The 22,336-nt window shown below is 35.5% G+C and overlaps 1 protein-coding gene across 8 annotated transcripts in view; it reads left to right on the top strand.

Moving 5' to 3' along the window:
• The window catches only part of POSTN (periostin), a 67,014-nt gene that overhangs the window by 29,437 nt on the left and 15,241 nt on the right, over positions 1-22,336 (top strand). For all 8 annotated transcript variants that reach the window (XM_080377173.1, XM_080377172.1, XM_080377170.1 and 5 more), the window contains exons 2-15: positions 1,246-1,344; positions 8,229-8,293; positions 9,615-9,772; positions 10,410-10,574; positions 11,392-11,538; positions 14,106-14,247; positions 15,442-15,654; positions 15,809-15,943; positions 16,811-16,959; positions 17,484-17,620; positions 18,392-18,522; positions 21,365-21,495; positions 21,667-21,769; positions 22,105-22,172. In XM_080377173.1, coding sequence (XP_080233299.1) covers positions 1,246-1,344; positions 8,229-8,293; positions 9,615-9,772; positions 10,410-10,574; positions 11,392-11,538; positions 14,106-14,247; positions 15,442-15,654; positions 15,809-15,943; positions 16,811-16,959; positions 17,484-17,620; positions 18,392-18,522; positions 21,365-21,495; positions 21,667-21,769; positions 22,105-22,172 — 1,843 coding nt within the window. The remainder of the gene's footprint in view (positions 1-1,245; positions 1,345-8,228; positions 8,294-9,614; positions 9,773-10,409; positions 10,575-11,391; positions 11,539-14,105; positions 14,248-15,441; positions 15,655-15,808; positions 15,944-16,810; positions 16,960-17,483; positions 17,621-18,391; positions 18,523-21,364; positions 21,496-21,666; positions 21,770-22,104; positions 22,173-22,336) is intronic.

Below are 22,336 nucleotides of genomic sequence, written 5' to 3'. Positions count from 1 at the left end.
GCATTTTAGAATTGGTGAAGTTAATTACAGTTCACAGTTGATGGAATGTCAGAAATGTTTAATATATGGTTTCAAATGTTTGAATAAAGTTGACACTTATCTCACAGTATTTTCTCTCTTTATTCCATCCTAAAGGAAATAATGAACTCTATTTAAATGCTTTCTACCACGGCAATGTATACTGGGAGCTCCTTGTAAAAATTCTGTTCCCACTAAGGCAATGCAGCAAGCTGCTCGGCAGGGTACCCAAAACACAATGCTTACAAGCCAGGCTGCTCAGAGACATGCAAATAGTTTGAACAGCTGGTGTCAGGGAGACACATGTGCCTAAACATATTTTCCTTTGGTCTTCTTAAATAAAAAAACGTTCTGTGAATAACAATTGCTTACCATCCTGTTGTCCATTGTTGAATTCCCTCTTGCCTGCTGTTCACACACTGAGCTTTTAAAATAGAAAAAGTTTACTGGCTTCCTGCTGATGTAAAATATATGTTCTAAGTTTTGAACTAATGAATGGTTTTAATTGTAGAAGTACAGAAACTAGTGACAAATGCCTTTGCTCTATGGAATGTGACCTTAAGAAATTCCTCTTCTGTACACCATCATGCTAAGGAGCAAGTATTCCTTATTTGAAAACTGTGACTCCTTTTATTTACATGCCAATTTACCCTTTGGTCCCCAGTAATTCCCAGAATGTTTACTTAGGTGCCTGTGGTACTCCAAATGGTTGGTAATCAAAATAGCTGATAGATTTACAGAAGACAGGGTTTTCCTCAACATGAAGAACAAAGCACTTTTTTTCCTCCTATTTCCCCATGACCTTCAGCTGCACAGATGTGTACAAGACAAAAACTGTAATGGAAAGAGCCTGATGGTATTCACAGCTCAGCCCCTGGTGGCTGGTAATTAATTCACTTTACAGGGGGAAGGGAGAAATGTAAGGCATATTGAGACTTGACTAGGCACAGCTGGTGGTCACTGCCCATCAGAGACAGAGGGTCAAACCAAAATGGAAGGAAATCTTCTGTCCCTGCTGGGAGGGTGGGCCTGCCAAGGAACCCAACTGGGCAGTACTGGGACCTTGCACTGTGGTTGGTTGAAAACACACCTGCCCTGGGAACTGAAGCCAGATGTTAACTTCTTACTGTTGCTTAACAGAAATAGTATTTGCTGTGATTTTATACAGAACGTTTCCAAAGATGTACAGAAACTTCTTTTTAAAATGTTTCTCACTCACACCCATAGCCCACATGTCTGTGCCCTTCAGCAAGTTATGGGAACAAAAAGGAAATACTTCAGCACCTGTAGAAACTGGTACCAGGGAGCCATCTGTGGAAAGAAAGCGTAAGTATGCTTTGTTTCAAAACTATTCCCCATTCATTGAGATAATATAATGTACAATTAGAAAACTCTCATTTTTTCAGAGTCAAACTGTTTCTTTCAAATGCAGACACAGGAAGAATTCGGTTCATAATTTTACAGGGTTACAGCTTCTCTTTAGCTACTTCTAAAACCACCTGGATAACTGATCCAATAATTATTGCCAAAAATAATCACAAAAGGAGTAGAAAGATTGAAAGTGACAGCATAGTATATAGCCTTTTTTAGGTTTCAGGAGTTCAAAGTATTAGCTTTGGCAGTACTTCTCTGATTCAAGTATTTATAGCTCTATTTTAAACATGAAGAGATATGAGTTTACGTGACATATCCAAAACCACAGAGGTATCTAATAGGCCAATTGTGAAAAGAACCCAACAGAGCTGTGTGCTCAGACCATGTATCCACAAGGGAAAAAGAAATCAGAATGTGGCTCTGGATACAGATTAAATCTGGGTGAGTTTGGCATTCATTTGGAATTGTGTGTGTATTTCAATTGCCAGTTTTCAGAACACACGTCATTGCCTTCTCTGTGATAAAGTGTCGAAGTCACTGCTGCTTTGTCAGCTATAGAGCAGCTTCAGAATGTAAACATATGCAAAATCCCAAGTCCTGAACTTATCTACTCCACTTGCCACTTAGAATGAAGTAATTTAATGGGAACTGACATTGTTTACCCAATACAATAAACTAATGTTTTTCTCATGTACCACAATTTCTCTTGCTGTTATGCAATTACTTGGATAATTTTCTCAGCAATTGTCACAGGAAATCATTATTTTTCTCCTCCACTATCCTCTTACAGGGTCCAAATAGGTCTGGGGTGACATTTTCAGAAAGGCTTGAGTGAACAGGGAGTCCAAGCTTCAATTCCAACTCTTGTCTTTGGATATTAGGAGTCTCTTAGTCAAAGCCTATAAAACTCTTCCAAACACCCAAGTAATATTTCAGTACAGAATTTGAATAGTCACTGAGAGATTGTGTGCCCTAAGACATAAACATATGTTGATACATGTTGCATATTATAAGTATGAGGAGCTTAACTCCACTTAAAAGTAAGATGTACTCTTAAAACTTTCCCAATGAACATGAACCACTGGTTTAGATGTTAATGTGGAATAGAGATTTTTTGGGGTTTGTGCCAAAGGCTTCCTTAACAGACCTTTTTAGAAGAAAAATACCCACAGTGTTAGCAACGTAAGCCAGTTGAAGGTGATTCGCTTTGTAAACAAGCTCTTAAATTATCTCGAAAACATTTTTCTGATCAACAATAATTCACTAAGTAAACGAGACAGAAAAACTGGAACAAGAAGCGACTGATAATTTTCAATGTTAGTCACACTTTTATTCTCCTGATTGTCAGAGTAATGAGTAAATAAGATCCACAGTTTCCAGTTCATTCTTTAGGTTAAAAAAAGTGTTTCTAAACATAGAAGCAATAATAAATTCTGGGAAATGTATCTCTATATATATTTGACTTTAAACAATTACACATAGCTCACATTGAGTCAAACTGAGCTTTTCCAAACAGAATACTTTCAAGTTAAAACTGCAACTACAAGAATTTGTTAAATGTATGAAATTCATTGAACAGTTCTTTACAGCAAGTTGCAGAATTCTATGTTGACAAAGAATTAAGTCCAGACACAACCTAAGTTTGTGCTGGGAAATGGGGGGGAGCACAAAAAATGATGCAGAGTATGTATGCATCACTAGCAGTGCTAATATGGCTACAGTCTCTCCTGCTCTCTTCAGTGTGTCTGCATATATGACACTTTCATAACTAAAAAAGTCTCCTTCTCCTTTTTTTAAAGCCAGCTTTACGTTTTGTTTCATTTTTCAGCTGTTCTGGCTGACAATTATGTTCATGGTCCTTTTTGAGCATGATCCCTATACTTCCTAATGTAAAACCGATTAAGATTCCAAAATTATTACTTTTGTGAGAAAAATGGCTCTAATAATGATTTTATCACTTTTAAAATCAAACATGTAAATCAGACAGTAGTCAGACAAGGACCTGAAATGGGTTTGGATTGTGGTTCTTACAGCTCCTCTTGGGTGTCTTAGGCTTTTCATTTTTTGAGGTTTCTGAAAGATGCTACATGTCATAACACAGTGTTGCAAAGGATCCTTAGGAAAAAGACCAAGGGGAGATGTAGTAGTAGGAAGGGTTTTTTTTCCATTTTCTTGCTAAGAAAATGTTTTCAGTGCTCTGACAGCATTCCATAAATTAATAGAGCTGAGTTATACTTCTGATACAGCGAGACACTGATTCCAGCACATGGTCTTGTCTTTCAAGTGCTGCCATGGCTTTGAAGTCTCAACTCTAAAGTCAGTCTGGACATGAAGAATGATACCATGGCCCCACCAGAGCTGAGGGAAAGACCTGATTTTCATGGGCCAAGCTGTCACATTTAGTTTTCTGTTATTGTAAACTTTATTGCTTACTAAATAGTGTTTAAGGAGGTAGAAGAACATAACAGCAGTAAATTAGAGTAGACATAGCACAATTCATGATGAACATCCTACCCACACAAGCAATCTGATTATTCTAAATGCCTAGAAGTTTCTTTGAAATGTAATTGACTGTCTGGAATCCTAACCAGTCTCTCCTCTCCTGATTTTTGATTTTTTTTTATAAGCAAATCCAGGCAGATTAGAAGTAATTTTTCATACTAACTGCAGGGTTTTATGTACTTGATGATGGTAATAATAATCAATTTCCAGTCAAACTAGACCATGTGTGGTTATTTGCCCCACCTCTACCTTCAGTTTTTTTCAGGACCCATAGGTTTATAGTTTTTATCAGAATCTTTCCTTCTCCTCCAGATGGCATTATAATACTGACTTCCCTTTTACTTCAGTGGACACGCTACAAGTCATTCAAAATACTTCACCTTTTGAGCAAAGTCTGCCATGCCACTGACTTCTTTGGCACTACATTTTATTCTACTGCAGACATATCAGAAAGAAGGGTATTTCCTGAAAATTATTTAGACTGAAACTTCCGTATTCTCAAAGTCAGTTTTGGAATACAACCTACTCTTGTGGTTTTATTCCTAGATAGCTGTCACATCTTCCCATGAGAGAGAGTCTGCTCTCAGCACAAATCTGACAGGGAATTCATTATTTTGGTGAGCTCCAGAACTAAAATGAGTTATGCAGTGGTAGATACCTTCATGTGTCAGGAAAAGTAGTCTGAAGCAACAGGCAGATTGGACTTATTGAACTAAAGTCAGGTGGTGACTTTGTTCTCTTCACTGACTAGAATTTAGAGGAATGTAAGCTGTATAACATTTTACAGAGTCTGTGTAAGGCTGTAAGCAAGAAGCCTGCTACAGCCAACTGCAGGAAAATATTGAGCAGTGAGGCTGGGGGGATTTGAGCATGAGAATCTACGTATCACACCACCTACCTTCTTCTTCCTCTTTTAACACTCCTACTGTTGTACAAGCACTCACAGAGCAAGGCTGGAGGTGGAAAACAGCGTGTGTGAGAGAGTAAGTTAAGTCATAAAACTCCTAAGGGGCTTTTTTTGTGGGGATGTACTGGAACATCTGTTAAAACTTAGTCTTAACTGTTAATGGGAGTTTTATACTCTGTATGCAAAACAGAAATGCAGACGTGACTCAAGAGGTTACTGTAACACGAATGCTAATCCAAAGGACAATGGTTCTTCTCATGTTAGTATGTCCATGTTAACAAGTCCTCCCTAACTTGTAATATATAGTCTATAAAATGTTAATTTGTACACTTTCTATCCTCTACTGTAAATTTCCAATTGGGATGCAACTTAAAGATTTGCTAAAATCAGTCTATGGGACCAGAAGTCTTTCCACTGTTTCGCTGTAGTATTTTATCTCCATGCCAGCAAGGAGTAGAAACAGATGAGTCACAGAGCTGATCTGAATAAACTGAAAACGGGCTCTGTTAGCCAAGAATAACAAGGATTTAAGGTAGTGTTGCCGTGCCCCCTTTTTCCTTTGGAATATACTTCTTTGGATCAGGTCAGAACAATTTTGTGCTACAAAAGCCCAACCAAACAAAAAAACACCACTCAAAAAAAAAAAAAAAAAAAAAAAAACAACCAAAAAAAAAAACCACCAAACACACACACACACACACACACACACACACACACAAAATTCCAAAAGCTCTAAAATTTCAAGAATGCTTTTTTGCAAACATCTTTAAAAAAAAAAACCAAACCACCAAACAAAAAAAACCACAACCACCAACCAAACACAAAAAAACCCAAAAAACCAAAACACCAAAAATCAAGCATTGCTTGTTATCTGAATTACTGCTTTCTTCACTTGGGCACCATCTTATATTGAACTAGTAGAGAGATACAGATGAGGATAACATGGGGTGAGTTGGTACTTCCCCTGTGTACTGTGTCTATAGACATGTGGTGCTGAGGAACTGCATCTTGCACTAGTTTTATCTGGTTCTAATCTTATTGTGGGATCCTCCATGCAGATCCCTTTTCTCCCATTCCATGCTTCTCACTACATTTTGATTACAGTTGATACATGGACCTTCTAATTGCAGTCAGTTGTAAGGGAATATGAATACTGTAAGTGGGAACTTACAGTAACCCTTGCTGACTTAAAAAAAAAATCAACAAAACCCTGAGTTGTACATAACAATTTAGATAGCAGAAAAAAATCACTGATCTTGTAATGCTTGGCTGAAGAAGCATTTTCATTCTTAACTGTGTTGTTCAGCCAATTTTCTGCCTTTCATTAATTGTGTCATTTTTGGACATGGTAAGAAGACTAAACTTGCCATGTCTTATTCTATGCTTATAATTCAGCTTCCTCTTTTATTTTTTCCAAAAGCTAAGTAATACTGCAATATTTCATAGCTGCTCACGGGGTGAGTGGGAGAGATTTTCTATCCCATGGAAGGAAGAAATATTTTCTCATGACAAAGCATTTTACACAGCTGGGAGAACATTTTGACTCCTATTTTACTACACAGTTTTCTTTAATCAGACCTTTTTTTTTATTAGCTTCTGGCAGGGATGCAACAAGAAGGAAGAGTATAAGGTTAATTCCCTTATTAGTTAGAAAATCTTAGCCTAAACTGTATGCTATTCTTCCATTGCCAGGCAATAGCCATTCAGTGAATTGCTTTAAAGAAAGAGATCTATTGAAAAGTACTATACAAATGCTTTCAGTATATGGCTCCTCAGTTGAAAAGATGCACATGGCAGAAGGATGAATATCTCATCTGTGTATATGTATATGAGGGAATGGAGACAAAATATTTTCATAGCGCAGAGAAATGAAAGACTAAGTTGTTTTTTTAAAAAAAAAAAAATCTTTAATCTTCACCAGCTCTATCAGATTGCTGTCAAATACAGAATTACAATCCTCACTTTTAAAAGAATGCTTTGTAATGCTATTGTTCTTCCAGTCTACTTTCATTTTTCAATGTCTTCAAGTAGTTTGGATGTTGAAGGTCTTAAGTCCAAATTTTCATTTGAATAAGCTGTTCATTTTAATGTGTTTGTGGTTTAAGTTTTGTTAGTTTAGGAAAAATGAGAGAAGTGTACTCATCTGCCACGAAAGAGCCTACAGATTAAAAACTGGAATGTTGTGGTAGCAAAAACTGTCAAGGAATTAGTGTTCAGAATTCTAGCACTGCCAACATTGGCCACACCTATAAAAATAACTTCTGTAAAACCATGATGTTTTAATTTGTCATCCACAGTGTAGCATAATTTGAAAATATCTGAAATCTAATGTCTTAAGGTTTCTGTTTTAAACTTTGGTAATGTATAATTTGCTGGCATTCCCTCTCTCAAGGAGCCAAAATCAGCTCTGTGATAACTTTAATGAATTTGCACTTTCATGTAAGAAAGGAGAATTTGTCAAGCAGTTCTATGGTAGAGCTTTTATTTCTGTCGTATTAATCAAGAAGACATTATAACTTCTAAGACTATCAATGCTAAATTGAATGTTACAATATAGAATTTTCAGTTAGCCCTGGTTCGCTGTTATGTATAGCTTATACCTATTAAAGAAGAATACTTTATTTGCATCATTATATAACAGCTCCTGGTCCCTGGTATTGCTAAATACTATGTATGCTGTGATGACATACTTTTTTTAACTCTGTTTTTGACTTGTATTCTGGTTTTCACCCTCACTACATCTACAGTGAACTTCCCCTTGTGTCCATCCACCCTGTCTTCTTCTCTATAGCCTGCTTTATGTCTGTTCGTTATTAGATCTCTCCCTCACTCCTGAGCTTTTTCAAAGACTTCCTTGAAAAACTGAGGCTCTAACATTCTACTTTCTATCACCATACAATCCACAGGACCTTGTCCTAAATACCTGTTTAGTCCCTAGATCCGATATGTAGTTTTGTCATTTTAATTTCTGTTTGGGTAATTTATTTATTTTTTTTCTTTTTCCTTTACAGCCCTGCTGCCACTAGGTTTTATCAATGTCCTCACTTTCTTTATTTTTCCCTCTCTTCAATCCCATCGAATCTTTTCAAGATAGACAGTTAATTTACTTTTCTTCAGCTGCTGTTCTAGTCACATAATCTTTTAATAACTGTAATTGAGTTCCACATCCCCTCCCATGTTCCTTCCTAGGACTTAAACTTAATGATGACAGTCATTCCATAAATTCAAAAGCCTTACACTTTGTAAAATATAACCAATTTTTGGTCTATAAAGAAAAGGCTGAATGATAAAAAAGGGATGAAGGTCTGGAGAATGTGTACATAGCAATGAAAAATCAATAATAAAAAGTTAAAAATTAGAATTAGCTAAAAAAAGTATACACTTGTCCTGTATATGATTTAATTGTGCTTTTGTCTATATCCCACAGAACTGTCTTATATGAGTGCTGTCCTGGCTATATGAAGATGGATGGTATGAGAGGATGTCCTGCAGGTACAAGTTTATTTTCATATGGATGAGTTAGTATATGAGAACCATTACAATACAGGAGACTTTCGAAGGTCATCTTGAGAAACAATTGCCTTTTTTTAAGATTTACTGCCTGAGAATACACAGCTTCATTTGCATACAGTTAAATTGCACACCGTTAAAATCAGCCAGCACTGAATTTCATCATGCAGTTGAAGTTTCCCAGCTCCTTCCAGTTGTTGGACTGGAGAGAAATTATAGTGTCTGCAGTTCCCAAAGCTGCTGAAGTTTTATTCCTATTCCCATCACACTCAAGAATAACCTAAAGCATACCAGTGAGGTCAGAAACCCAGGGCATGAGGTGTGGCATATTTAAATTCTGTTTATTCCTTTTCTTGAGAAGACTTGAATATTATTTACCAAAAGTGTTATAGGTTTTAAATAAATATTAAAATAAATTTTTATTCCTTTAAATTAAAGAGTGAAAATAAAGACAGGAATTCTTGATTTCTTCTATTTGTGCTATTCTGTTTTGCATAAATAAAATTAATTGCAGCAGGGAAGAGTACTCTGAGAAGGAATATATTTTATAACTTTAGATCCTTACATCTGAAATAATCATTTTATATTCAATGATAGTCAAACCTAAGGCAGAGTTCAGTTTGTTCAGGTGAATTAATCTCACTATAGATGTTTACATTAGGGTGAGGTCAGTCACACTCTAGAATTGCCTGTTCCTCTCCATGACCATAAGAAAAGCCAAGAAAAACTAGTTCACTTGCAGATGCCTCACTTCTAGATGCCTGTCTCCATGTAGCAGTGCTTCAACTGTGAGACTATGGCCATTATTATTCTCTGGATGAAACGATACATGCACAAAACAAACACACTGGCAGAAGAGTAAGAGGTCTCACAAGAATTCTGGTCCACCATGACCAAATAACACTTATTTCATTGCAATTTTTGTGATTTAGATGGAAGTTACTCCTGTCCTCAATAGGTAGCCTTCCGTTTCAGGTTGGATTGGCACAAACCAAGACAACTCTTCTAAAGAAAACATTACAGCATTTGGTTTCATCTGATCTAATTTTTCATTAAGAAAAAAAAAAAAAAAAAGCCAACAACCAACAACAATAAAACAAATAAAAACCCAAGCAAATATGTTTGGATGGTTTTTGAGTATGTTGACAATGGAATTTTAATCCAAGCACATTGTTGTAATATTGTATTAAACATTTTCTAAAAGGCAATATTATTGTCCAACTAAAAGAAACAAAGTAGATTTGATTGTGAGAAACTCAGTGACTGAAGAGTTTACAGTATTCCTATCTCATGTTTATTTTAGTTGCTCCTATTGATCATGTTTACGGTACCCTTGGTATTGTGGGAGCTACCTCCACGCAGCAGTATTCAGACATATCAAAGCTGAGAGAAGAGATTGAGGGACGAGGATCATTCACTTTCTTTGCACCAAGCAATGAAGCCTGGGAGCAATTAAGTACAGTAAGTGTGTGTGTGCACGTGCACGTGCATGTGCATGTGTTAAAGTGTCTTTCACCTAATGTTTTAGCTGTAACAGCTAGCCTATGATAAGGTAGACTAGAAACAATATTGATATTTTAGATATAAAAGGACATTACCATATAATAATATAATTTGCATGTTTAACACATTGCTGAAGCTAGAGTCTGATTTTTTTTTCAGGAGTACTAAGCAACTATAAGTTTTTTCTTATTTATTGCATGACATTATTATTGCATGACAAATATTAATATTGTTAGTGTTGCTGTGTTTTGAGGAAAGAGACTGGAATTCCAGCAACTGCATGATGTAGAGTATAATTGTACTTCGCCAGCAATTCAGGTGTCCTACCTTTAGTGATGTTTTTATTTAAAAAAATACTGAATCAAAGCTCCTCCAATGACTTTGTGATGAGACCTTATCTTCTATTTGTGAGTAAATCAGACTAAACCATCGTTTAAGTAGAGTCAGATTGCTAGGTATCAAAGTTGTGTCTCCTAACAGGAGATATCCATTGTTGAATATTGAAAGCATACGTTAAGGTAAAGCAATCGATACGTTTTCCTCACTGGAAGAATGTTTTGAAGCTTCTAATTCATTAAATTCTTTTATTCTTCAGGAAATTCACAGGAATTTGATTGACAATGTAAATATTGAACTGTATAACGCTCTCCACCACCACATGGTAAACAAGCGCATGTTAACAAAAGATCTTAAGAATGGCATGACTCTGGTGTCTATGTATAATGACCAGAAATTGCTTATTAACCATTATCCTAATGGGGTAAGTCTGGTCTCTTTTTCTTTTTTCCTAATATAATTTTACAGTTATAGCTGAATTTTTTCCTCTATTTCCTTGTACAGCTAAGAAATTCCATTATACAAAGTTCAACATCTAGCAAGTCAGTTGCCACTGATAATACATTTTCTCCTGAAGAAATTTTGTCTGCTGTGTAGACTAATCACTGAGAAAGAATTAATGAACATGTGCTGTTTGCTGTTTAGAAATCAAAGTTCAAACTCTTCCTAAAAGACTAAGCCTTCTGTGGCCAAAAAGGATCATAACAATTCTGAGAGCAAAATCTACTATTAATCTTCATGTGTTTACAAAATAATATTAAATCAGATCTCTTATTTGAATTGGATGCACAGTAGAAGCATTTAAGATTGTAGGGAACACACATTCAGTGTTTGGTTGGAAAAAACCCTTCATTTTTATAAATGTTATAAGTGTCCCTGTTAAGTCACTCATCTTTCTTGCCTTAAGTGCATCTAAATGTTTATGTTGGATACAGTTTACATCAGTAAAAACTGATACAATCACCAAATTAACCAGATAGGGAAAACAAATCTGAATAATTGCAATAAGAAATAAAACATGAATATGAAATCAGAGTAACCTGAATAAATCTGCTACTAGCTTTCCAGAAGCTTAGTTTGCCTTTCAAATCTTAGGTTTTACTTAAAAAAAACAAAAAACTGAAAGAACAATAGTGAATATATAATATACAGTACATGAATTGCCAATCTGTAAGAATCAAATTCCAAGTTTATAATAAAATTAATGCTTAATCTTCTACTACTTGATTCTTCAAATCTAGGTTGTTACCGTTAACTGTGCCAGGATCATCCATGGCAACCAGATTGCTACCAATGGTGTTGTTCATGTCATTGATCGTGTCCTGACCGCTGTTGGAAATACCGTTCAAGATTTCATTGAAGTTGAGGATGATCTTTCATCTCTTAGAGTAAGACAAGAATAAAAATGCTTCTCAGGTCTTTTATGTTTTTGCTTCCTTTATTTTTTTGTGTTTGTTTCCCACCCCTCCCCCCATATGTGTATGATACCTGGAAGTAAGAAGGATTAGTTCAGTAAGAGACAGAAATAAAGTTAAGAACTCCAGTTAATATTGCAAGACTAGCTATATAAAAAAGCAAAGGATATTTTACATAGGGAGTCTGCTTCTGATCTTTTGTGGACCAGAGAAGATTATGTCAATAGGATAGGATGTGTCCCTCTACATGGAAAAGTGTCTTCCCTTCAAGTACAAAGGTAATGAAATGTGTGAACGTAAGTTACAGTGTCTGGTGCTAGATAAATATGAATAATTTCAATGGACAATAGAAAAATTTAAAAAACCCAAACAAATTCCAGAACCTAACTAACAACAACTTTCAGAACACCAGTAGATAATGTGTAGGAAGGATTTTTCTTGCAGAGAGGAAGTAGATATTTTTCTGTCCAATTTTCTAATTTCTCTTTCTGGAGAATGTATCTGCTTAGTGTAATGGGATTTCATGCTTGCACATATTAAAAATAAAAAAAACCAAACATAGTTTTGCAGATAGCTTTTATTCTTTTCCCTCTTCCATGTCCTCAAAAAATAATAATAAAAAAAAATTGAATGCAGCGGCATAAAGGTGGAAAAGATCCTCTGAATCCTTTAAATCAAGCCCATGACAGTTATAGGCAACCTCATCATTTAAACCCCTTAAAAAAATTAATATGAAAACCAAGCATTTCTAGTCTCCAGCTGAAAAAGAAGCCCTATCTATTTCATTTTTTCCTGTGTAATCTTTGTTATATCTCTTCTATTTGGATTTAACTTCTGTGAACTTTAAGCAGACGTTATCACTTAATCCTAGATAAGGTTTTACCTATTCCTATTATATTAATTTGCATACCTCCCTAACTCTGCTTGAAAAAAATCTTACTGGTTTCCAGGATACATGCTATCATCATGCTTGGGTTTTTTTTCAGTTGCATCACATTGCACTTAACTTTCTGACTTTTCAAAGGATGTAAGCCCCTGTTTATAACACATATACTTGCTAATTCCTGTGTGTATGCTTTCGCACTTCATACTGCTTTGATGACTTTGGCCCCAAAAGATAATGTGCTAATGAAACCATTAAGCAAAATCAGTCCTAAGACTAATATGACATTACTTTGAGGATGGTTATTTGCATATTCCAGATTGCGAATTTCTCACATGTACTTTATCTTTCTGTCTTACATTGAGCTAATAGTATTTCAAATTTAACTCAGCAAATTTTTTAGTCAATTCCACATGTGTTCAGTTTTACATATGTTCTTCTGGCAAATCTGTTCATAATTTATATTGGCATATTCTATCATATAACCCTTTAAAGCATCATATATTCTCACAACATCTTTGATTACTTTTCCTGCATAGTTCTTTTTCTTCAGAATTCGATTCTAATGAGCACAGGCTGTAGCTGCCAAAGAAATACATATTGTTATAGTATTTACTTTTAAGATTAATCTGATAATGGAAACACCCAAACTGTGAGGTTGTACAGATGAGATTTATAAGCAACTTAAGAAAATTTATTTAAGGAATAGGAGAGAAATTACATTTTTAGAAAAACATTGAATTGGGTTTTATTTAGTTCTGACTGCTTACCTCTTCATCACAAGAAGGTAGAGAATTTTTCATCAATTGTGTTTAACTTTTCTTTTTTAATGTCCAGGCCTGTGTACCATATTAAAAACCTGGAGAAAAATTTTCCTGGCCTCAAATCTTAAGATAGAATAGAATAGTTCAGTGGGAAGGGACCTATGATGGTCATCTAGTACGATTGCCTGACCAATTCAAGGCTGACCAGAAGATAAAGCATGGTATTAGAACATTGTCCAAATGTCTTTTAAACTGACAGGCTTGGGGCATTGACCACCTCTCTAGGAAGCCTGTTCCAGTGTTTTGCCATGCTTTCCTAATGCCCAGCCTGAACCTCCCCTGATGCAGCTTTGAACCATTCCTATGCACTCTGCACTAGATACCAGGGAGAAGAGCTCAGCACCTTCCTCTCCACTTCCCCTCCTCAGGAAGCTGCACAGAGCAATGAGACCACCCCTCAGGCTCCTGTTGTGATTCAAAAACTCCTCCTAGTATTTAAACAAATTAGTCGTACACCTGTAATAATTTTTTATTATTTATGGGGCATATCATTAGGTTTGCTAGACTATTGCTTTCATCTAATTTGCTAAAACCTCTATGTTCAAACTTTTCATTTAAAAATTTAGGCCATAATAAAAATCTGTACTCTGCTGTCACCCCTACACAAATGTATTGATTGCTATTTAATTTAAGTGCTAAATTAAGGTGCTAACTCAGTGTATCAAGATGCATTTTCCCCACTAAATTAACTTTCTATTACTTTTTGTCAATTCATTTTTTCATCTTTCTGTAACACTGATCTCAGTCTAGTACCTGTGGTCATTAGGTGAAACTAGACAATGTATTCTGGTAATATTTTAAACAACCAATATTAAAACAAATTTATTTTCTAGGCTGCTGCCATCACATCAGATGTCTTGGATATTCTTGGAAAGCCTGGTCATTACACACTCTTTGCTCCTACTAATGAAGCTTTTGAACGACTTCCAAGGGGAGTTTTAGAAAGGATCATGGGTGACAAGGTGGCTTCTGAAGGTATGTAACATTTTTTGCAAATGAGAAATACAGGTGAGTGGATCAGAAGATAAAAACTACATTATCCTAGTGACTGAAGTTGAGCACCTCTACTCTCATATATAAAGGAAGAATTATTTCTTCTGTCTGATTTTTCCACTTACTAAAGATTCAAAGTCACTGAAAACTTAATTTCCAAAACAGTTGAAAAGAAACTGAAAATATAGGTACATCAATGTTTTTAAGAGTTCAGCTGCATAGCTCTGATAGAGATTCCTGTCTCTAGCAATGCAGGGATATCTGAATGTGGAATTCTTCCATAGCTTTCTTATGAACAGTTTTTTCATACAAAAAAGACACGTTCTTCTAAAAGGCAAGTTCTGCCCTGCAAGTTGAACTGAATTTATACTATGTATTCTGACAAACTGTAACAGTCAGCACACTTATTCTTCTAAGAACTACAATAAAACTAATAGCTGAATCAGTCTGTTATGTGGACAGTAAAGCAATGGACCACTTAGAAATGGAAGGCTGATTTATGAGTTCCACTGCACTAAACGAGTTCTCCGTCATTTCATTGTAGCCCGATTAAGTCACTGTGCAGTATCTCAATGGAGAATGATGAAAAGAGGAGTCTGGACTAATTTTAAAGTGAGACAATAACTAAAAATAGAATCCTGAAAAAACATGACATTTTTGTTGTGGTGTGTTTTTTGGTTTGGTTATTTTTTTCCCACTTTATCTTCAGGAGGTTTTGGCTGATTATTTTGGTACCCACAGAGTACACTGAATCTTACTTGTATAGTAAGGCATAACAAAAAATAAATCTGGAGTCGACATTGCATAGCCTATAAAGTTTTGTACTCACAGGTTCATTTGGAGCATATCATGCTCAGTCACCCAGTTATATACTCTGTTACACAGAGATCGCAGCATAACCGGTATATTTTCATAATGCAAGGGATGCCAAAGATTTTTTACCATAGATATTGTTTAAAGGCCTACAGTATCAATTCTCATATAAATAACTTCCAACAAAGTATCTATGAATGTAAATAAGCAAATACAATGGATAAGCTAGTAAGCTATTGAAAATAGTGTAAATGTAATAATGTAATAATTTATTCCACACCTATATTTGAATATTATAGATGTATATATATGAATATATGTGTCCAAACACCTATATATGAATTTCCTGCTCTTTTCTCACAGCTCTCGTGAAGTTCCATATCTTAAATACTCTCCAGTGCTCTGAAGCCATCACAGGTGGAGCTGTCTATGAAACCTTGGAAGGAAACACAGTTGAAGTTGGTTGTGATGGTGAAAGTCTGACTGTGAATGGAGTGAAGATGGTGAAACGCAAAGATATTGTGACAAGCAATGGTGTTATCCATCTCATTGATGAAGTGCTAATTCCTGATTCTGGTCAGTGATGTGTATGAAAATCTTACACTGAAGATGTTTTCTATGATCTTACCTAAATTACTTGTTATATTGGTATGGATAAGCATGAGAATCCAAATCAGGAAAAGGAATAAACTGTGTGTTAAAATACCTTTTCCTATTCCTTTATTTGCAGCCAAGCAAGTCATTGAGCTTGGGGGTGCCCAGCAGACTACTTTTACAGACCTGGTAGCACAGCTAGGACTGGCATCTTCTCTAAGACCAGAAGGCCAATACACTCTCCTGGCACCTCTGAATGGTGCTTTCTCAGGTTAGTAGCCTTAAAAGATTATGCTTTGAATGTCAAAATAAGCAAGAATATTTGCTACCCTGATAGTTTTCCAAATAAGCCCCAGTACTTGTTCTAAGTCCCAAGGAAAGAGACCTAGAGAAACAGAGATACTTCATGCTTTCAAAATACATACCATGCAGAAAGACAAAACAAGCCTAACTACCAGGTTGCACAACTTATTTTTAGTGTTACCGTTTGTTAATGGAAATAGTATCACTAAAATAAGGTAGAAAATATGCATGCACAGACAGATTGTGGGAAAGGAAAGATATTAATGAACTGCCAGTTCCCTTAATCATTAAATTCACAATTTATGTATTTGCAAAAAATTTATACAAGAAGTTTGGTATTTTCCAGTACATTAAAGCAAAGAAAAACTCATACAAATATACTATAAAAAAAAAGGTGTTTACATATTTGAATAAGTGACCACACGGGCATCCTGCCCTTCCCCCAAGAATGTGAGTGGTGACTCATCACCACAGAAGTGCGTTTGGAAAGGTTTTAAGGTGCACATACATAAAGGAAAAGTTGTAATAAGAACTTCAGCAGTAATACAGAAGATGGAGCAGGCCCGCATATAAATCATTAGCCATATTATTTATATTAATTGATCAGAGCTATGTCAAGAGTTAATGACTGAATTTAAGGAATGACAAGTTTGCAGAAACCCCTTAACAATTCATTTTCTGTGTACACAGAAGAAAGTACAAACCTTAGCTCAAGCATTTCAAAGAAAGAGTCAGTATTTCCGTGGTCTTTTAATATAGCATTCACAGTTAACCTTACTTAAATGACAATTCACTATATAAATCATTATATATTAATGTTTAAATGGCTTTGTAGATGACACCTTAAGGATGGATCAACGCCTTCTTAAAACGATCCTGCAGAATCACATTGTAAAAGTGAAAGTTGGGCTCAATGAACTGTACAATGGACAAGAGCTGGAGACAATTGGAGGAAAAGTGCTTAGAGTCTTTGTGTATCGCACAGTAAGTGAATGGGGCTTTCTAACAACACATATCCCAACCATGAGAATGGAAAATCATGACAGAATAGAAGGCGAAGTTGAATGAAACCTCCAACATTTACTGCTATGACTATCTAGCAACAATTTTCAAGCCCTTAAGCTAGGAAAACAATAAAAATAAATATCTTTATTGATGGAAACTTTGGTTGCATGGAAGACTTTTCAGGAAAAGGAAACAGGATTCCAGATTTGACACTCCAATAGCAACAAATTTTTAAAGCTATTTTTTAGAACTAATTAAGAACATTCTCAAGGGAAATTTGTTTGGAAATGTTTACACCATATAAACTTAGTCCAAATTTTGCTGCTTTTGCTTTCTCAAGCTATTGCCTGTCAAGAATACACGATTTCACTGTAGGAAGTACATATGAATAAAATTTTTAAATTTAGGAGCCTGTTGGGAAGTGTGCATCCATCCAATATTATCAAATATATATAAGTGATTATCATTGTGTGAATAGCTCCACTTGTTTCTCTTTTAATCAGGCTGTATGTATTGAAAATTCATGCATGGTCAGAGGAAGTAAAGAAGGAAGGAATGGTTTTATTCACATCTTCAGACAGATCATCAATCCAGCAGAAAAGACATTGCATGAAATGCTGAGAAATGATAAACGTTTTAGGTGAGTAGCAGTTTTGACAGCACTGAGACTTTCCTACAAGGTGTAATTATGTGTATGACACAGCAAGTCTGAGAAATGGACTTGTGGACTGTGCGTTGCTGGATTTTGGGGGGCAGGGAGGGCAGGGAAGGGATTATTACTTCCACCTCTTAAAAAAAAAAAAAAGAAGAGGGGGTAGGAAAGAAAAAATAAAATCATTCTCCTCCAGCTGTGTGCTGAAAGAGTTCCTAGACTTTATGCTAGAATGGCTGTTTGCAGCACATAGGAGTCAGTAAAACGCCAGAATGAGAGGAGTATGAGGACTAGCAGGATTGCATGATACATTCAGAACTATAAATGCCGCAGAGCCTGGAGGTTTAATTAATCAGTACAATTCTATATGGGTGCAACATGATTGCATACCCTTCCAGTACATATTTCTGTTCCCTTCCTGCAAGTATCTCAATACTCCTAGAGACAGCAACAACCCTTGGCACCCCCCCGCTTCATCTCTTTGATGTGTGTGTGTGTGTGGGGGGGTTATTTGATGAATTCTGCTCTCATCCAGGCTTCTAATATTTTTCTCAAATCCATTTTCCTCAGTTTGCTACTCTTAAAATTGTCTTCTTTTTTCTCATTCCCCTCCTCCACTGTCTATTTCTGGGAAATAATGACAGTGCTTGAAGATTGATGCACTATCAGAAAACATGAGGGAAAAAAGCACCTGGATCCGAGTATAGTTACCACATTTCAACAGAATATATTTGTGGTTTGTCTGTCTATTGTAAACAGCATTTTCCTCAGTCTGGTGAAAGCTGCAGATTTAGATGATGTTCTGTCACGGCCTGGAGAATGGACTCTCTTTGTTCCAACTAACGATGCCTTTAAAGGTTTGACTGATGACGATAAGGATATATTGATAAGTAAGTACCATAAGAAAACTAGAAATACAAGCAAATGTATGATCTATAGGAAAAGTGGCTAGTGCACTTTGTACACAAAAGCTATCTGATAAAACAGTTTACCTTTTGCATAGAGCAGGTCATAGGACCTCCCTAAATTAATTCTTTCTTGGGGTCTAGAGGAAATATCTTTTTGGAAATATGCATCCAACCTGAATTTAAAATTAAATTTCAATCCTTAAGGTATTATTCCAAGGTGTAATTATCTTCAAAGTTAAAAATCTGCATTCGTTTAATTAGCTTCAATTTTTCATCACTAAACCTTGCTATAAACATTTTTAAATTGAAAAGACTTTCCTATCAGATTTCTTTTCTGTTTGTGACCATTGCATTAAAAACTATGTAGTATTGACTTTCCTATCTTTCCTTTACTTTCTGCTTTCTGCCTCCACCCAGTGATCTCTGATATTACCTGTGCACTACAAGTTAAATATTGAATATATATCGCTAAATGCCAGTTTATGTAATTTCTTTCTATCTTACACTTTTCAACTCTGGAATTATGTAGATTTTTCACAAGATTTAAAAGTAATTTCTTTAATGTCATGCTTCATTTCCATAAGTTAAGAAATGCACAGTGAATACTTTAAATTTCCTACAGAATTTCCCACTAGAGGGGTAGACTGTGGCCACAGCACTATAGATATTTTTAGTATATTTGAGAGTAATAGACCCATGCCAGATTCGCAAGTGCAGGAGTGGTTGCCTTGAATCCCACATCCAGAAGGTCAGTCACATTTTCTGTTCCTGAACTTTTCAGATCAAAGTTTGAAGAGATGAAGTCGAATCACATGAAACCTTAATGAACTTCAAAGAGTCCAGCTCAGAGCACTGATAAGCAGAAATCCCAGTTCTATACAGCCTTTAACCCACTAATGAGTCACTATGATTTTGAATTATCTCTTCAGCCATTTAAAATTACAATAGTCATATAAATTACCTTCTAGTGTAGTGTGTCTCTAGTGACTAACAGTGAATTAGCAGATAGCCTAAATGACTAATGTTAGATAGCTACATAATGAATTTAAGCTTGTCTCAAGGCTGTGAAGTAACTTGATAAATGCTATTATTCTGTTTTTATTGGACTATATAGTTACTAACTAAGATTGAGTTTATCAAATCTATTATTTTTATCTTTGGTTCACAACTTGACTTTGTAGCCAAGTGCCATGGTATTTTGGAATATTTCTATAATTAAAAATACACTTATATGCCATTCTGCTTTTCAAGGGGCTTTATGTTCTAGTTTTTCCTATGATTCTGACTCAGTTTCTACTTACTTTCCTTGGTAGATGAGATTTTAGTCTACCTCCCTATCCTTTTGCAGCAGAAAGTCCATTTCTTGTCTTGTAAGTGAGATTCTTGTAAGCAGAGATTACTTTCTGGAATTCTGTCTCGGCTTTCTTTAAAGGCATTATGTTGATTTCACCATAAAAATTAAACCTTAGAATGTGTAAATTTTGAAGGACTATAAAGAAATACTTTATTTGTAAGACAGGCAGAAAACAAAGATTATTGTAGTCAGTAACCATTGTGGCAGAAAACAAAGGTAAGCAGTTTGTGAAAACAGCTTTTGAATGGTCATGCTTAGGCTTTGTATATAACTTGATGCTGTTTGTGAATGGTCCAGTCACAAAATCTGAGTGCTGATTTTAGTAGGAAGAAAAAGAGCGTTTAATTTCATTTCAGTAGTAAAGTGAATTCCAGTAAAATAAGTGATCAAAGCAAAAAGCAGAAAAAGGAAAATGTTCACTGAAAAACATACCAGGAAAAACATAACCAGACAGTATTTCCACTGCAGTTTCATCAAGGCTGAAAGTCCTATTAACAATCAACATCAGCATGTAATGTTAACATGAAACTTGTAACAGAACAGTCAATATTCCACGTAATGGCACATGTATTTCAAAACTGCTCTGCTTGGTACCCTGCCTCCTGGGGAGATTATGGGTATTCCTACAGCCTATCCTATGACTGAATCTCCATGGACCCAGAGCACCAGACAGCCTTCTCAGGACACCAACTTGGGCTCCAGAATCCATTTCCATTTAAGACAATTTTGGAAATGTTGACGGTTTTTTCTTTTCTTCCTAAATAAAAATGTCAAACTTTGAAATATGAGAAACATCCCTAGAATAGAGGGTTTTCCCTTTTCCCAACTTCTCCAAGCTGCATCTGGTCTCTGTAAGAACAGAGAAAAACAGCACTCTAAAAGACTTCTTTTCTGCCTGAAGTAAATATCAACTCCCTCCTTCCCCAGATGGGAAAAGACGTGTGTATATAAAGAGTTGTGAGTTATCCCCAGTCATCTCAAAAGCATGTTACCACAAGAGAAAAATTATATTCATTGTTAGCTATGGTTACCTTTAATTGCAGCTATGTTAAGGCTGGAGTTTGTCTAGTAGCTTGGTGAAATTTCATATTGCTCACTGCTTAGTGGTCCTGAAATCATTGTGTTTGTGAATGCTTTGTGGAGCATAGTTAAGAAAAGGGCAAAAAATCTGATTAGACGTGCAAGCAAATAAGAGAAAATAATATAGAAAAATAAGAAAATGCTGACTCCTTTTCTGTTCTTTTGCTTGAAAGTTCTCATAATGTCTATGTTTATGTTCTAAGAACCTTTTTGTCATGTGGTTGTTTTTTCCCCTTTATCATCATCTTAAGAGACTATATTGTATGTGCTCATGATAGTTTCGTTCATACTGTGCCTAGTTCTGGCTCAAGTCTGTGTGAACCCTTAAAATTTCCAGAAAGAATTATACATTACCATTTAATTTTTAATTCTACTTTTCTTTTTAAATAGGAGACAAAAATGCTCTCAGGAATATTCTTCTTTACCACTTGACACAAGGAGTATTCATTGGAAGTGGCTTTGAGCCTGAGGTGACAAACATTCTTAAAACCATCCAAGGAGGGAAACTCTACTTGAAAACAGTTACGTGTTGAAAAAAAAAGTCTCTTTATTACAGTCTTGTAACAGGGATTTGACATTTCACGTCTATCCATGTTGCAGAGTGGGCTGCATTTCTATGAATGCTATATTAAGGTTTGGGGATATTTTTTAATGTCCCTAATAACTTGTGGTCTCTTTTCATCCTATCCCAGGTAAATGATACTCTTCTGGTTAATGAACTGAAGTCAAGAGAATCTGATCTCATGGCAACCAATGGTGTCATTCATGTTATTGATAAACTCCTATATCCAGCAGGTGAGTATTAGTTCATGTAATTTATACACACTCTTCTGAATCTATTTACAAGTTATGCAGGTGCAATAACTTAAAAATGTTAATTCCTGTAAAAAGACAATTCATATGTGGAAAAAGAAACAGCAAATTTACCTCACTACTGTTTTATGTAAGAGCCTTGCTTGAAACCATGGCAACTCTGAAATTCTGTGAAAGTTAAATACGTGGAAGACAAGATGCTGTAGGCTATCTTTTCCAGTGGTATAAGTGCACACATACATCTCCTGATCACTGTAAATGGAATTAAAACGAACACAGATGTATGTTTCCTCTTATATGCCTATTTCTTTTGCCAGATCTGCCTGTTGGAAATGATCAGTTGCTTACAATCCTGAAGAAGTTGATTAAGTACATTCAAATTAAGGTACTCTTTAAATAATTATCCCTTCATCTTTTTGGCAGGATCTGTGAAATCATGTACATTATAATTCGTAAGTGATTCTCTGGTCCCTATGTTTCTTCAGCAGACAACATATTAAATAGCTCCCAGTTACAAATATAAAAATGAGTGATACACTGCACTCAATA

This window comes from Falco punctatus (assembly GCF_963210335.1).
Source record: "Falco punctatus genome assembly, chromosome: 2".
Classification (NCBI taxonomy): Eukaryota; Metazoa; Chordata; class Aves; order Falconiformes; family Falconidae; genus Falco; species Falco punctatus.
Note: the sequence above shows the minus strand (reverse complement) of the source record. Positions and strands in the feature narration are given on the sequence as shown.